Below are 14713 nucleotides of genomic sequence, written 5' to 3' on the forward strand. Positions count from 1 at the left end.
GGACTGGCCTTCCCAAGAGCAGTACTCTCCCTGGGGACAGGGACATGGGGGTGGCTGTGGCCACTTGATTCTCTGGTGATGCTTCTGGTTCAGAGAGGGCCTCAGGGACGTGGCACCCACCCCCCAGCCACCCCAGATTGTGTCACCACATAAGGAAAGACTCCAGATGGCGCTCAGAGCCGGAAGCGCTGCTGTCCATGGTGCTGAGCCAATGTCAATGCCTGCTGTGCAGCCAACCTCCAGACAGGTCCTTCTCACACCCCACCCCCACCCCACCAGCCCTAAGAACTGGGGCTCTGGATCAGCACCTTCTACGGGACCTTTCTTGTCCATTCCCAGGGATCACCGTGGCCCCAGGGCACCTCAGGCTCCTCTGGGCAGCCTGGCCTCCAGTCGCTGGGTGCCCTTGTCCTCTGTGTCTGTCCCTGGCCTTGGCGTTTGGTGTTCCCAGGGTCTGACACTTCAGTAGATGCTCCCTGAGTAAGTGGGTTCATGAAGAAGTTCATGGTCTCACTGGGGTCTCGGTGGGTTTGCCCCTGGTGGTTCCTGCAGGAGTCGTGTGAGCTGCCCTGTCCGCAAGAGAAAGACAGTGGCCAGGTCCTCTCATCTCTGCTGTGGAGACTGAAGCCTGGACACTCCTGTGCACCCTGGGGCCTTGTGCTTTTCTAATCAATGGGCAGCAATTGTAATTACAGGCTCGCAGCCCAGGGTGGGCATTAACTCCAGGGTGGGGTGTTAGCTCCCAGAGTGCCGTGTTGATTCCAAAGTGAGGTGTTGATCCCCAGGATGGGATGTTGGCTTCCTGAATAAGGTGTTGGATCTCAGGGTAGAGTGTTGACTCCCAGGTGAGATGTTGGCTCCAGGGTGGGGTGTTGACTCTAGGGTAAGGTGTTAGCTCCAATGTAGGGTGTAGGCTCCCAGAGTGGGGTGTTGGCTCCAATGTGGGGTGTTGACTCCAGGGTAGGGTGTTGGCTCCCAGTTTAGAGTGTTTGTTCCCAGGAGGGGCATTAACTCCCATAGTGGGGTTTTGACTCCAATGTTGGATGTTGGCTCTCAACGTGGGGTGACTGTGCCAGGTGTAGGTGCAAGTTGACCATGAAAGACTGGGACTGGGAGGGCAGGGTCAGATCTGTGTGAAAGGATCGCTCAGTGGCTTCTTGGTGGGAGAGTTGGAGCGAGATCCCAGTAAGTTCACTGCTGCAAGGATCCCAGGGAGCTATCGGGGTGGGACACCGGGGGACCCAGAGGCTTTGGCTTGTAGGAGGCAGACACAGACGACCACCAGGGTACACTGAGCTTTGAGGAGTTCTGTGCCTTCTACAAGATGATGTCCACCCGCCGGGACCTCTATCTGCTCATGCTGACCTACAGCGACCACAAGGACTACCTGGACGCCGCTGACCTCCAGCGCTTCCTGGAGGTGGAGCAAAAGGTGAGGGGACGACAGCAGGAGCAGGGTCCTGGTGTACATGGCTTCACCTTTGGCTCCCAGGGCACTTGAACCAGTTCACTGTGACTGAGAATCCTTCAGTCTGGAAGGATGGGCCACAGCCTGACACTCAGGGTCCTCAAACCTGCCTCCACTTAGTGAACCTGCTTTGATTCCCATCATGGGCCATCCCGGCATATTTCAGGGTGTGTCCCCTGGAAGCCCTGAGTGGGTGGCTCCTCGGTGGGCCTCTGAGCGGCTCAGCCATGACCACAGATACCCTGAGGCTCCTCAAGGGACCCTGCACTTGACGACAGCACCTTTAGCATGGAGCACCTCATAGAACTGGGGTTCCATGACCCAACCTTCCCACCTGTTCCAGCCACGGGTCTGACTAGCTTGTACCCCCCGAGCCCCAGGCCCATTACCGCCACCTTTGACCCATTTGTCCAGCAGATGCCCAGATGCCTCCAAGTGCCAGGGGGGCTACCCACCCATTTCTCTTGACTCTAGGCCTTATTGTCTATACCACGAGGCCTACTGCTTCCTGGGCACTGCCCTGCTGACTGGGGGCCCAGTGTCCGGAGGCTCAGGGATGTGGGCCCTCAACCTTGGCCCAGGCAGGGGCTGGGTGTCACCTGCTGTGGTGGGCAGGAGGCTGGAAATCCATAGTGGGAGAGGGGAAGGCCAGTGTCCCCTGAGGAAAGAGTGTCCCCCTGGTGGGGCCCAGACAGTGTATATCTCCCACCCTAAGGGCTGGTGGGAGGCGGCCGTGAGGACCAGCGTCTACACTTATAACTTCCTGGGATCCTCAGGGACCCAGTTTGGGGCAGAGAGTGGGAGGGGCAGTCAGCCTTAGGTTAGAGGCCACGGGCAGAGGCTGCTGGGCAGGGCCGGGGGCTGGGTGGCTGGAGCAGCTGTGGCACCCAGGCTGGGTCTACACGTATCTACCCAGGATCTCCTCCGCCCCCGCCCCCTGCGGCTGTCCTGGGTTGGTGTCTGCCCCACCTTACCGCACGCGGCCGTCCTTGGGGCTGTGCTCCCAGGACCCCTCCCCGCTGCTCACACAGTTTGCTGAGGTTCCATCCTCGTGAAAGTGTGCCTGCCTCCTCTCCTGCCCTCCTAGGGGAAGCCCTGGGGTCTGACCCAGGCAGGAGAGGCTGGCACCAGCCTGGCTGGATGCTGATGCCCCGGGCAACTCACTCCCGGCCCAGCCACTGTGGGCAGCATTGGGATGAGGCCGTGGGTTCTCTGTCCCTGTTGCCGGTGTACGTGGGGGTGGAGGGTGGGAAAGTGGCCCTGTCTGGGAAGGGCAGTACTGACTCATTATTCCCTACCCTTTGCCCTAAGCTTTCCAGAAGCTTTTCCCTATATCTGGGGCCAAAGCTGTCCACCAGGTGGGTGGTTTGAGCCCGGACCCAGCCCCCAGACTCTGGGCCTCCCAAGGTCCACAACTACTCTGGGCTCTGACCCCATTTGCCCCGCTTCCCCGCTATCACCTGATATCCCTCCCCCACCCCCACCTACACGGGACTTCCTAGAAGCCCTGCTGGTGAACTTGCTTCCGGGAACTGAGGGCTCTCGGCCTGGGCTGCATGGCAGGGCCCTGGGAGACCACTCAGCCTCTGACCATGGCAGGGTGGCGGGGGTGGGGGGCGGCATCGATGCCCAGGGCCGCTTGGGCTCGGCTTCCGTGTGCAGCTTTCCCGAGATGGATGTGGGTTAGGCAGCAGGGGGAGCCAGGTAGGGGAGGCTCCCCGTGCCCCTGGGGCTCCTCCAAGGTGGGACTGGTTCTCCTGCACCTTCTCACACATAGGGCTCCCTGCCAGGCCTGCCCTGGTCTACAGCTCTTGAGACCCCGACACGGTGGGAATGAGGGGTGGGCCAGCTGATGGGACCAAAGACCCCTCCCCTGCATCAAGGATCCTGTCCGACACAGCTCTTCCAAAGCCATGTGATCCACCAGTAGTCCTCCGGCCACTGAGTCCCAAGTCTCACGACACTGAGGGTAGCCGGTGTGCCGCCCAGTCAGGGAAGCACCCTGCAGGCGACCGAGCCTCCCCCTGACGCCCACCGTGGGCAGTCTTGATGCGACAATCAGAGGCAGCCTGGGACGCGGCGGTGGTGCAGGAGGAGGAGCGGGGGGAGCTGCCTGAGGCTAGCCCGGGGCCAATGACGGGCTAGCCTGGGCTGAAGCCCCTACTCTGGCCTAGATGACGGGGGTGACCCTTGAGAGCTGCCGGGGCATCATCGAGCAGTTTGAGCCCTGCCCAGAAAACAAGAGCAAGGCGGTGCTGGGCATTGACGGTGAGCGGGGCATCGCTGCGGTCCGGCTGTCCCGGCGGGCCGATGGGCAACCTGGGGGCCTGGACAAGTGGCCTGGGCAGAGAGTTTACCGTTCCACGTGGCGGGGGTGGGGGGCGGTCTTGAGATGAGCCCCGTGGTGGTGGGGGGGGGCTGGCACGCAGGCGCTAAGCACCCTCCCACGCTCCCCACGCAGGCTTCACCAACTACACTCGGAGCCCCGCCGGCGACATCTTCAACCCAGAGCACCACGGTGTGCACCAGGACATGACGCGGCCACTGAGCCACTATTTCATCACCTCGTCCCACAACACCTACCTCGTGGGTGACCAGCTCATGTCCCAGTCCCGGGTGGACATGTACGCCTGGGTCCTGCAGGCTGGCTGCCGTTGTGTGGAGGGTGAGCGGCGGGGGCCGTGGGAGTCTGAGCCCCCCTCGGCCCGGGGGCCTTGGGCTCCGGGGGTCTCTGGGCAGGGTGTCTGCCCTCCTTCCCGGGCAGGGGCTGTGATAGGCCTCTCCTGGTGCTAATTGCTGAGCGAGAGGACTGACCCCAGTCAGTCCGCAAGCTGCGGGTCTCTGGGCATCGGCGGCCAAGCTCCTGGAGCTGACTGACGTCTGCCTTCCCGCAGTGGATTGCTGGGACGGGCCCGACGGGGAGCCCATTGTGCACCATGGCTACACTCTGACCTCCAAGATTCTCTTCAAAGATGTCATCGAGACCATCAACAAATATGCTTTCATCAAGAATGAGTGAGTGGCTGGGACGGGGGCGGGGGTGGGGGAGGGGCTCGTGTGGCCCTTCCTGCTACTCCCCCACATCCTTTCTTGGGGGCAGTGTTTGCAGAGGCCAAGGGGCTGATCTGGGGGGTCCCTCGTTGAGGCTGAGGGTCAGGGAAAGGAGTGGAGCTGCAGCTCCGGGGAGAGGGAGGGCAGCGGGCGCAGGAAGGGACAGCGGATTGGCCGAGCAGGCTGCGTGTGCGAGCAGCCCCCGTCCACACCCACTTGGCGACCCCTGCTGTCAGCCGCCCTCAGCGGTGGTGGCTCTGGCACTAATCACCCCCGAGAAGCGACTCTGCGTCCAAACTCAATTTGCTGTCACTCAGCTGTAGCTACAGACACCGCTGAACAGAATCCTATTTCGTTTCTGGAAATAGAAGACTGCTCCCCTGCCCCCCCCCACCCCAGTCACCTTCAAGTCCTGGTTAAACAAGGCTCAGAGGTAAGGAAAGAGCTAATTTAATGAGGGAGGGGAAGAGAAGCCAGATTGATTGAGGACACAGAAATAGAGGGGCCCCTCCTGAAAGAGCTTCCCCGAGCCCTGTCTCAGGCTGTCAGGAGGGAGTGGGAGTGAGGAGTGGTGGCCTGGTGCCTAGACTTGCAGGTGAGAGAGGCATCTCAAGGTAGGGGGGCTGAGGCAGACAGATGTCCTGTAGCTGCCGAGGACCCAGGGACGTGCTAGGGTCCCAGGACGGAGCTTGCCTCTCATGTGCCAGCATGATCTTTGCAGACGTAGGGTTCTTCCCTAGGCCCTTGTGCCACAGGCTTCAGTCCCTTGCCTGAGAAGTAGGGAGAATACCTTCCCGCCAAGTCCTGTTTGCCCTCTCGGCACCACAGGACTTGCCCATCTCTTGCTCTGATTCATGCCATCTAGGTCTGGGTCACCTACATTTTCTAAAAGGATCATGTTGCCTTTCGACAAAAATCCAAGTAAAATGTGCACATGGTTAAAAAAATAAATCAAACAGGGGCGCCTGGGTGGCCAGTCGGTTAAGTCCAACTTTGGCTCGGGTCATGATCTCACGGTTCGTGAGTTCAAGGGTTCAAGCCCCATGTCGGGCTTTCTGCGCACAGAGCCCACTTTGGATCCTCTGTCTCCCTCTCTCTCTGCCCCTCCTCTACTCACGTTCTCTCTCCTCTCTCAAAAATAAATAAACGTTAAAAAAATGTAATAAATAAATCAAACAACTGAGGAATGTGTAATGAAAATGCCCATGCTACACTCCCCATTCGGCACTATGAAGGTAATAACAATGTTCTACCAGATGGAATGTGCCAGGCTTATGTCTCCTTTTCTTATGGGGCCAATGTTGGGACCCCAGAGCCATTCACAGGACAGTGTCTCCAGTATCTAGGTCAACGAGATTATTTTTCTCAGTCTAGTCATTGTTCCATATTGCACCTGTTTAGTTCACATTATTTTTAAACCATGACTGGCTGACTTGCTTGCATGTTTCCTTTTGTTTTCCTGGAGTTTCTAATTGCCTTTGTTTTTTCTTATTGGGCTATGAATTGCATGCCTTCTTTACCTGTCCCTAACATCTCCCAGATCCTTTCCCACCCATGCAGTTGTTTTTCAAAGCCATCGATGGGCCCCTTCTCAGAGTGGCTGTCAGTTCCATCTATCCTGGCTGCTGGTGAAGGTCTCTTTTCATTCACTGGTGCAGGTGACTTGAGGTCTTACACATTTGGGGGCCTAGCCCTCCCCTGGCTTACTCTGCTCCTTCCACCTTGGGGCCACAGGTACCCAGTGATCCTGTCCATTGAGAACCACTGCAGTGTTATCCAACAAAAGAAGATGGCTCAGTATCTGACGGATATTCTTGGGGATAAGCTGGACTTGTCATCAGTGAGTGGTGAGGATGCCACCATGCTTCCTTCTCCGCAGATGCTCAAGGGCAAGATCCTGGTGAAGGTAAGCCCCTCCCTGCCCCTTCTAGGGCCAGCATCCTGCTGGGCCTCTGGCCTCTGATCTGTGGCCAGGTGAGGGGCAGTTGCCCTGCTCTGGACAGTACAGGGCTCCACACCATCTGTGGCAGATTTGAGGAGTCAAATCTGCCTACTCTGTGCCCAACCTGGCCTCAGTCTCCCTCCATGGTGGCCATTCAATCTAGGGACCTCTGTGTGCACACCCAGGCGTTTCCCTCCCACACTGCTGCTGCAAGGAAGTGCCAGACTGGCTTCTGCCCTGTGGCCTGAGGTCCACAAGCAAGCTTGAGAAAGGCTCCTTCCCTTTGCTGCTGCTCCTGTGGCTACTGGCCTCCCAGTACTTCCTGCAGAACCCCTCCCATGGTCCGCCACCTCCCCCCAGGGCAAGAAGCTCCCTGCCAACATCAGTGAGGATGCTGAGGAGGGTGAGGTGTCTGATGAAGACAGTGCAGACGAGATCGATGAGGATTGCAAACTCCTCAATGGGGATGTGAGTAGGGGCTGGGAGGCCCTTCCCTTCTTGGGGGGTGGGGGAGCCGCAGTCCTGAAGAGCAGGCTCACGGCCTTGCTGTGAGAAGGCCGTGGCTGAGAGAGGGACATCGGGCAGATGTGAGGGTGCTTTGCACGGCAGTTAGACAACTGGGCACACACTCAGCCGGGGTGGGGGGCCTTCCCTGCCTGCCCCTTCACCCAAGATGTGGTCCTGCACTCCCAGCTGGCAGAGGTGCTGGGGCTGGGGGCTGGCTGCATGGGAAGGAGGAGTGAAAAAGGGCTTGGCAGAGGGGGGCTGGGGGGACTCTGTAATTAGCATCTTGTCTCCTCTGGGCACTGTTCTAAGCCGCTGCTCCGAGGCGGGAAGGCATTATTTCTCCCTGAGGGGCCATCGGATGGGAAGATAATTGTGCAGGAGCATTCCCAGCCATGCTGGCTAATTGTTTGAGAAAGCCCTGAGGCAGCGGAATTCTCCGCTTGGATGTGCCCGCATATTTCTCTGGCTCCGGGTGACAGGGCACCCGTGTTCTCTGACACCTAGGGTGCACCCCTCCAGCCTGGGCTCTGGGGCACCCAGATGCCCACGGCCCAGGCGCTGCCCTGGAGGGGCCCGAGTTTGTTTGGGCTATGATGGGGGCTGCTTCGGACAGAGAGGGCACCTAGAGGCTATGCCCCGGGTGCTGGCGGCCGGGCCGCCCATCCCTGCCCCCTGCCCATCTCCTGAGGGACATCGTAGCCACTGGTGGGATCCCAGATCCCGAGCTGCTTCGGGCTCTTGGAGCCCAGCGTGGCCACCGGGCACACCGACTGCCTCCCCCACTGGCCAGACACCGGAATCCCTGGGGCGGCGTCGTGCAGCTAAAGGGGTGCAGGTGTTAAAATCTGAGAGGCCTGGTTCAGAGCCTGGAGGTCACTGGCTATGGCCCCGGGGCAGATCGTAGGCCTGAGGTGCGCCCCAGGAGCTGGGAGGTGTGGGGGTAGGCAACGCAATGCGGGGGTGAGTGTGCGGCCAGGGGTGTGAGAAGCCAAGACGGGGTTCGGGCTCCCCGGCTCCAGCAGGCCCCCGCGGCCCTGCCCGAGACCCTGGGGGCTGTCACCGCTGCTGCCGTGGGGCTGGGGGCTGATGGCAAGGGGCGACCGTGTGGCTCTGGCAGGCCGCCACCAACCGGAAGTGTGTGGAAAACATCGCCAAGAGGAAACTGGATTCCCTCATGAAGGAGTCGAAGATTCGGGACTGTGAGGACGCAAACGACTTCACCGTGTCCACGCTGCCCCCGTCCGGGAAGCTTGGGCACAAGGCAGAGGGCAAAAAGGTGAGAGCCCGACGGCCGGTGACGTCAGCCTGCAGCCGGGTCAAGGGCCTGGAGCACGAGGTCTGTGCACACCGGTGCACATGTGTGTGCATACACACACGCCCCCGAATGCGTGCACACACCCGCACACACCTACGCGTGCACACACGCACCTCTGCGCACACACCTGCACACACCTACTTGTGCACACGCACACCCGTGCATACCCCTAGTTACCTAGTTGTGCACACGCACGGCCGTGCACACACCTGCACACACCTACTCATGCACACACGCACCTCTGTGCACACACCTGCACAGACCTACTTGTGTGCGCACACACCTACATACCTAGTTGTGCACGCACGCACGCCCGTGCACACACCTACACACCTAGTTATGCACACCTGTGCACACACCTGCACACACCTACTCATGCACACACGCACCTCTGTGCACACACCTGCACAGACCTACTTGTGTGCGCACACACCTACATACCTAGTTGTGCACGCACGCACGCCCGTGCACACACCTACACACCTAGTTATGCACACCTGTGCACACACCTGCACACACAAGCCTGCGTGTGCACTCATACCACTGCCCGCTGGCCCTGCTGCCTGCCGGCCTGCCTCTCGACCCCGGCTTCTCTAGGAGGTCACCTCAAGCTGTTTTGATTCTGATCATAAGGGACTTGTAGCCTTCCCTGTGTCACAGGGCGGCTGGCCAGGGTGAAGGGGTGGCCCCATTTGCGTGGCTGTTTCCTTGAGGTCCCCAGGGGAGCTGCCCCACCCCCACCCCCCACCCCGGGGATTTGCAGCTCTTTGTGGAAGGGCACTTGAGCATTGCCCGGGGGCTGGAGGCCAGCTGAAGGGTCTTGTGAGTGACAGAGAGGGGCACACAGCGTCTCAGAGCCCAGACAGTCTTGGGGAGCTATCTAGCTGGTCCAGGCCTGGAGTCCCCGACAGCCTCACGGGGAAGCAGGGCTGGGCTCTTGGAGGTATCTCATGGGGAGAATGGCGGGCGTGAAGCATGTGTTGGGGGGTGCTAGGCCGGGTCGGTGAGGCTGAACAGTCTGGGGCCCGGCTGGAGAGGGGCCACGAACCTCGAAGGTCAGGTGCATCAGCTGAGAGGCTCAAGTGCAGCTGATCCCCCAGGGGCTGTGGTGGGCAGCGCGGCTGGTTTGGGGCCGGGCGGGGTGTGGGTCAGCCCTACAGACCCTGTTTCACAGTGAGCAGGGCTGCAGGGCAGGTGATGGAGGTGGTGTCTACCCGTTTGGAGAGAGCCCTGCCCTGCCCCCTGCCCCCTGCCGAGCTCACCACTGTCTGGGCCCCAGGGAAGGTGGGAAGGCAGGTGGGGGGCTGGGCTCCCCGGGCAGTGTGTTTAGATACAAGTGTCTGTCGCACCCACAGGGCACGTGGTACAGCCGGTGCCCCCGGACACTGGGGGTCCCTCTCTGTGCAGGTGGCCCCCACAGGTCCCATGCGAACAGGGCATTGCTTATTTCCAGTGCCCAGATTTCTAGGTGGGGGCTTGGGGACGTGCAGGATGGCAGCTTGGACCTGGGGAATTAATGTCCATGTGACTTTTTGCATGAGGGGGAGAAGGTACTCAGGGAAGGCTTCCTGGAGGAGGAGAAGTCGTGGCAGCTTAGGCTGAGCTGCCAGGCGTGGAGCTTGGAGGGGGCGTCAGGGAGGACCCCCCGCCCCCAGCAGCATTAGGCCCTCCCCGGCTGGGGCACGCGCAGGGGAGCAGCGGGGATGCAGGGCACAGAACTCTGTGGGGGGGGGGGGCTGGGCAGTGTGGTCATGCACCTGCTCCCACATGCCTCTCTGTCCCCTTTGCCGAGTGGCCAGAGGCTGTGGCGTCCGTTCCCTGGGAGGCAGTAGGCAGACATAGGATGGGCAGACTGGTGGGGAAGAAGCAGAGGGGCAAGGAGGGGACCCCCGTCTTCAGTGCCGGGTGCAAGTCTAATGCGCACGGGTGCTGGCCGAGGGCAAGCCTGATCTTCTGTGAGGGAGCCGGTCCCCTCGACATCCCGAGTGGCCAGGACTGGAGGTTCCTGCTCGGAAGGGCCCTGCAGCCCGCACTCCTCCACCTGCCTTCCCAGTGGCCCCGCCCACGAGGCCGAGCTCTCGTGTCAGGCGGTGTCAAGGGGCAGGAGCGGCCCCACTGCGGGCCCTCCGCTTCCCATGGCCTCCCTGAGGGTGGTGCTCAGGCTGGTACTGTAACCTCTGCCAAGATTGGGGGTGCGGGGGCACGGGCATGCAGTGTTGTGGGCGTTAGAGTGTGCAGGGGTGAGGGGTGTGTGTGCAGAGGGTGTGGGTGTGCAGGTGTGTGGGGGTACAGGGGTGCTGGGTGTACGGGGGTTGTAGGTGCGTAGGTGTGCAAGGTGTGGGAGGGTGCGGTGTGTGGGGGTGTGTGGTCATGTAGGTGTGTGGGAGCTGAGGGGGTGCGGGTGTGGGGGGGGTGCAGGGTGTGGGGGGGTGCAGGTGTGTAAACGTGCAGGGTCCAGGGATGTGGGGGTATGAGCATGTGGGCGTGCGGGGGTGAGGGGGTGAATGTGGGTGTTCGGGGAGTGTGGGGGTGTGAGTGTGCAGGGTGTGGGGGGTGTGGATGTGTGGGTATGCAGGGGTGTGGGTGTTCAGGTGTGCAGGGTGTGGGGGAGCGCAGAGTGCTGGTGTTTGGATGTGCAGTATGTATAGGTATGCACAGGTGTGGGGTGCAAGTGTGTAGGGTATGTGCGGTGCGGGCATGCTGGGGTGCAGGGTGTGCAGGCATGCGGGACTGCAGGGTGTGTGGGTGTGCAGGGGTGTGGTGCGCAGAGGTACAGGATGTGCGGGTGTGGGGGTGCGGGGGTGTGGGTGTGCAGGGGTGCGGTGCCCAGAGGTACAGGGTATGCGGGTGCAGGGGTGCGGGGTGTGGGTGTGCAGGGGTGCGGTGCGTAGGGGCACAGGGTGTGCGGGTGCAGGGGTGCGGGTGTGTGGGTGTGTAGGGGTGCGGTGCGCAGAGGTACAGGGGCGCGGGTGCGGGGGTGCCGCGTATGGGGGTGGGGTGGCGACAGCAGGTTCTGGCCGAGGCAGCGGCCGCTTCTCCGGATGCTGGGCCAACAGGCGCCCCTCCCGGGTTGTGCGCAGATTCAGAGGCGCGTGTGCGCGGCGTTTCAGGCCGTGTTTACAGAGCGTGAAGCGCGTCGGCCTCAAGCGGCTGCCAACGCCCGGCGCCCGGCTGCAGGTGCCTCTGCCCGCGGGCCGCGGAGCCGTCAACAAGTCAGGAGGGAGAGGGGCTGGTGTTGCCAGGCCAGGGGAGGGAGAGACTTGTAAGTGCAGTCTGGGGCGAGGCTGATGCCCAGGGCCTCTGCTGTGGCGGGTCTGTGCCCTGGGGTCCGCATGAGCGCCTCCCGTGCCGCCCCCTGACCGGGGGGGTGGGGCACGAGGAGGGCAGACGCGGGTGGGAGCCGGGAGCCGGAGAGGCGCCTGTCCTGACTCCCCACGGGCCTGGGCTTCTCCGCAGAGCAGGAGTGGGCAGGGGCAGGGCGGGGGCTGGAGCTCGGGGGCGGCTGCGGGCAGCGTCTTGGGCCGCACGCTCCTTTCCCGACGTGTGAGCCACGGTGCACGGCGCTCAGGTGGGGGGCCGAGGGCGCGGGCGCCACAGTGGGCTCTCTGCGGCATGAGGTCCCGTCCCCCTGTGCCCCTGGGGTGGAGCTGACCCTCGTATCCTCCCCCCTCGGGCCCAGTGGGGCCCAGCTTGAGCTCCTGACCAGGAGCCTTGCTCGCCTCTTGGCCGAGAGGCCGGCGGCCCAGGCCGGGGCACGGTTGGCGGGGAGTTGTGTGTGTGCAGACGCACGTACGGGATCGGGTGGGTGGGGGCTGGGGGGGAGCAGGGAAGGTGCTCCATAGACAACGGTGGGGAAGCTCCCAGAAGCTCCGAGGGTGATGTGAAACAGCCGCTTCGGGGGCACAGACCGCATCTGTCTAATTAGGTAATACTTTGGTCTCTGCAAGAAGCAGGACAGGACGTCGGAGCTGTAGGGGTCTTCATAAAAGCCTTACATAAGCATGCTCGGCCGAGGAACGTTCCAGACACACAAACAGCACTTAACCGTACACTCGCCCTCCATGGGAAAAGAATTCAGAACTGGGGCCTTAATGAGTTCAAAACACTTCTGGAGGAGCCCGTGGGGCCTCCACACTCCCTCTCAGACCCCTGCCTCTGCGCCCCTGGGGCGGGCTGGGGAAAGGTGCCCGGAGCCTCGGAGCCTGGGGCCCTGAGCCTGGGCACCCCCTTCACCGCTGTCTCTCCGTCCCCTAGGCTGAGGACGGCGTGGAGTCCGGGGAGGACACCGGTGGCAGCAGACGGAACAACCGGACCCTCATGAGCAGCTTCTCCAAGCGCAAGGTCTGGCGGGGCTCCCGGGCAGGGGCGGCCGGCTCCCCGTTCCTGTGCCCCCCGGGGGTCCCTGGGCCGGCCAGCCGGGGAGCCCCCTTCAGCTCCCGGGACCCCTGACCTGTCTTCCAGAACCCCCCCCAGCTCCATCGTCCCACTGGGGCTGGGGTTCAGAGCCGGCCTCAGCACCTGGCTGGGGCTGGACGCAGCAGGTGCCTCGATGGCCAACCCCCCCAACCAGGCACACCGGCCGACGCCCCTGGGTCACTGGGGGGCCCCACGGGGCCTCACTCCGCTGTCCTTCCACACAGAAAAAGAGCAGCAAACTAAAGAAAGCGGCCAGCATGGAGGAGGGGGGCGAGGACCTGGAGTCCCAAGGCAGCCAGGGCCGAGGGTCAGTGCCCCGCCCGAACGGACCATGGCAGCGGGAGGCGCCCAGGCCCCTGTCTGCGCGGCAGCGGGAGTTGGATGCGCGGGCCCTGGGTGGCGGGGGGACCGCGCGGTGGGCTGGGGGAGTGGGGGCCCCTGGGCGCGGACCTCGAGGGGGCCGGACTGGCCAGCGTCGCCCCCTGCGCTCGCTTCCAGCGCCCGATGCGGCGGGGGAGGCATCCTTCGGTGGGGTCCGCGCCGGCACCCGCCCCTCCCCCACGTCGCTCCTGGGTGGAGCCGGCTGAGGCCTGGAGCCTGCCTCCCAAACTGGGGTGCGCAGGCTGGCCTGAGTCGGGAGGCCCTGACCCCCCGTCCCCCGCCGTGCCCGCAGGGCGAGCCGGCAGAAGAAGACCGTGAAGCTGTCTCGCGCCCTCTCGGACCTGGTCAAGTACACCAAGTCTGTGGGCATCCACGACGTGGAGGCGGAAGGTGAGGGGACCGGGGCCCCCCGGGGGGGGGGCGGGGAGGGGGAGGCGGGGCGCTGGCCTGCCTGCGCCCCTGATGCCGCCCCCCTGAACCACAGTGGCGTCCAGCTGGCAGGTGTCATCCTTCAGCGAGACCAGGGCCCAGCAGATCCTGCAGCAGAAGCCGGCCCAGTACCTGCGCTTCAACCAGCACCAGCTGTCCCGCATCTACCCCTCCTCGTACCGCGTGGACTCCAGCAACTACAACCCTCAGCCCTTCTGGAACGCCGGCTGCCAGATGGGTGCGCGTCACGGGGCGGCCGGCCTTGCTCCCTGGCCGCTGGCTTTGGGGAGCCTCTATCACCCCCTGCCGGTGTCGCCCGGCCGGCCCTGCGGGGGGGGGCGGGGGGCCGGGACCCCAGGACGAGGAGGGAGAGACGGAGGCACGTCCGCCCGCGTCCCCGGGGGTGGACGGGGGCTGGCGGGGCAGGGCCCCGGGGACGTTCTGCCAGGATGCGCACACACGCCCCGCTCACACACAGGGCTGTGAGCCCAGGGTCCCCGCTCACATAGGTGAGCCCTGGACTCGGGCAGCCGTGGGGGGGAGGCGGGGTGGCGCGCGGCCGGGCGCTGACCGGGCCACGTCGCCTCCCTGCCCGTAGTCGCCCTGAACTACCAGTCGGAGGGCCGGATGCTGCAGCTGAACCGGGCCAAGTTCAGCCTCAATGGCAACTGTGGCTACGTGCTCAAGCCCCAGTGCATGTGCCAGGGTGAGGCCCAGGGGCCCAGGGACACGGAGCTTCAGCAGGGCCACCTGGTGGGTCAGCCAGGGACACAGCCCCCAGGATGCCAGAAGGGGGTGTGCGGGGGAGGACCCCCACCCTGCCAGGAATCCACGAGGGGTGACGAGCCGTGCCCGGTCACAGGGTGGTCATGGGGGCGGCCAGCACGCGGACCCCTGGGACCCCCGTGCCAGAACGCCGCCTCCCGCCCCCCGGGCCTGGCGCTCCTGTCCAGCAGGAGGGTGCGGTGGGGTGCCCAGCCAGCCCGGCGAGAGGGTGGAGGCCGGCCCCGCTCCCCCTCAGCCTGGCACCCCCGCACCCCCCAGGCGTCTTCAACCCCAACTCCGAGGACCCTCTGCCCGGGCAGCTCAAGAAGCAGCTGGTGCTTCGCATCATCAGCGGGCAGCAGCTCCCCAAGCCGAGGGACTCGATGCTGGGGGACCGGGGCGAGGTAGGAGGGGCCCGGGCCCGGGTGGGCGGGGCTGG

At 63.5% G+C, this 14713-nt stretch overlaps 1 protein-coding gene across 1 annotated transcript in view; it reads left to right on the plus strand.

Moving 5' to 3' along the window:
* PLCH2 (phospholipase C eta 2) overlaps nucleotides 1-14713 on the plus strand; it is a 28942-nt gene that overhangs the window by 6712 nt on the left and 7517 nt on the right. The window contains exons 5-17 of the mRNA XM_053205717.1: nucleotides 1262-1432; nucleotides 3643-3736; nucleotides 3930-4133; nucleotides 4363-4483; nucleotides 6254-6425; nucleotides 6822-6929; nucleotides 8086-8244; nucleotides 12538-12624; nucleotides 12924-13006; nucleotides 13373-13470; nucleotides 13565-13747; nucleotides 14108-14215; nucleotides 14554-14678. Coding sequence (XP_053061692.1) covers nucleotides 1262-1432; nucleotides 3643-3736; nucleotides 3930-4133; nucleotides 4363-4483; nucleotides 6254-6425; nucleotides 6822-6929; nucleotides 8086-8244; nucleotides 12538-12624; nucleotides 12924-13006; nucleotides 13373-13470; nucleotides 13565-13747; nucleotides 14108-14215; nucleotides 14554-14678 — 1713 coding nt within the window. The remainder of the gene's footprint in view (nucleotides 1-1261; nucleotides 1433-3642; nucleotides 3737-3929; nucleotides 4134-4362; nucleotides 4484-6253; nucleotides 6426-6821; nucleotides 6930-8085; nucleotides 8245-12537; nucleotides 12625-12923; nucleotides 13007-13372; nucleotides 13471-13564; nucleotides 13748-14107; nucleotides 14216-14553; nucleotides 14679-14713) is intronic.

This window comes from Acinonyx jubatus, chromosome C1 (genome assembly GCF_027475565.1).
Source record: "Acinonyx jubatus isolate Ajub_Pintada_27869175 chromosome C1, VMU_Ajub_asm_v1.0, whole genome shotgun sequence".
Taxonomy (NCBI): Eukaryota; Metazoa; Chordata; class Mammalia; order Carnivora; family Felidae; genus Acinonyx; species Acinonyx jubatus.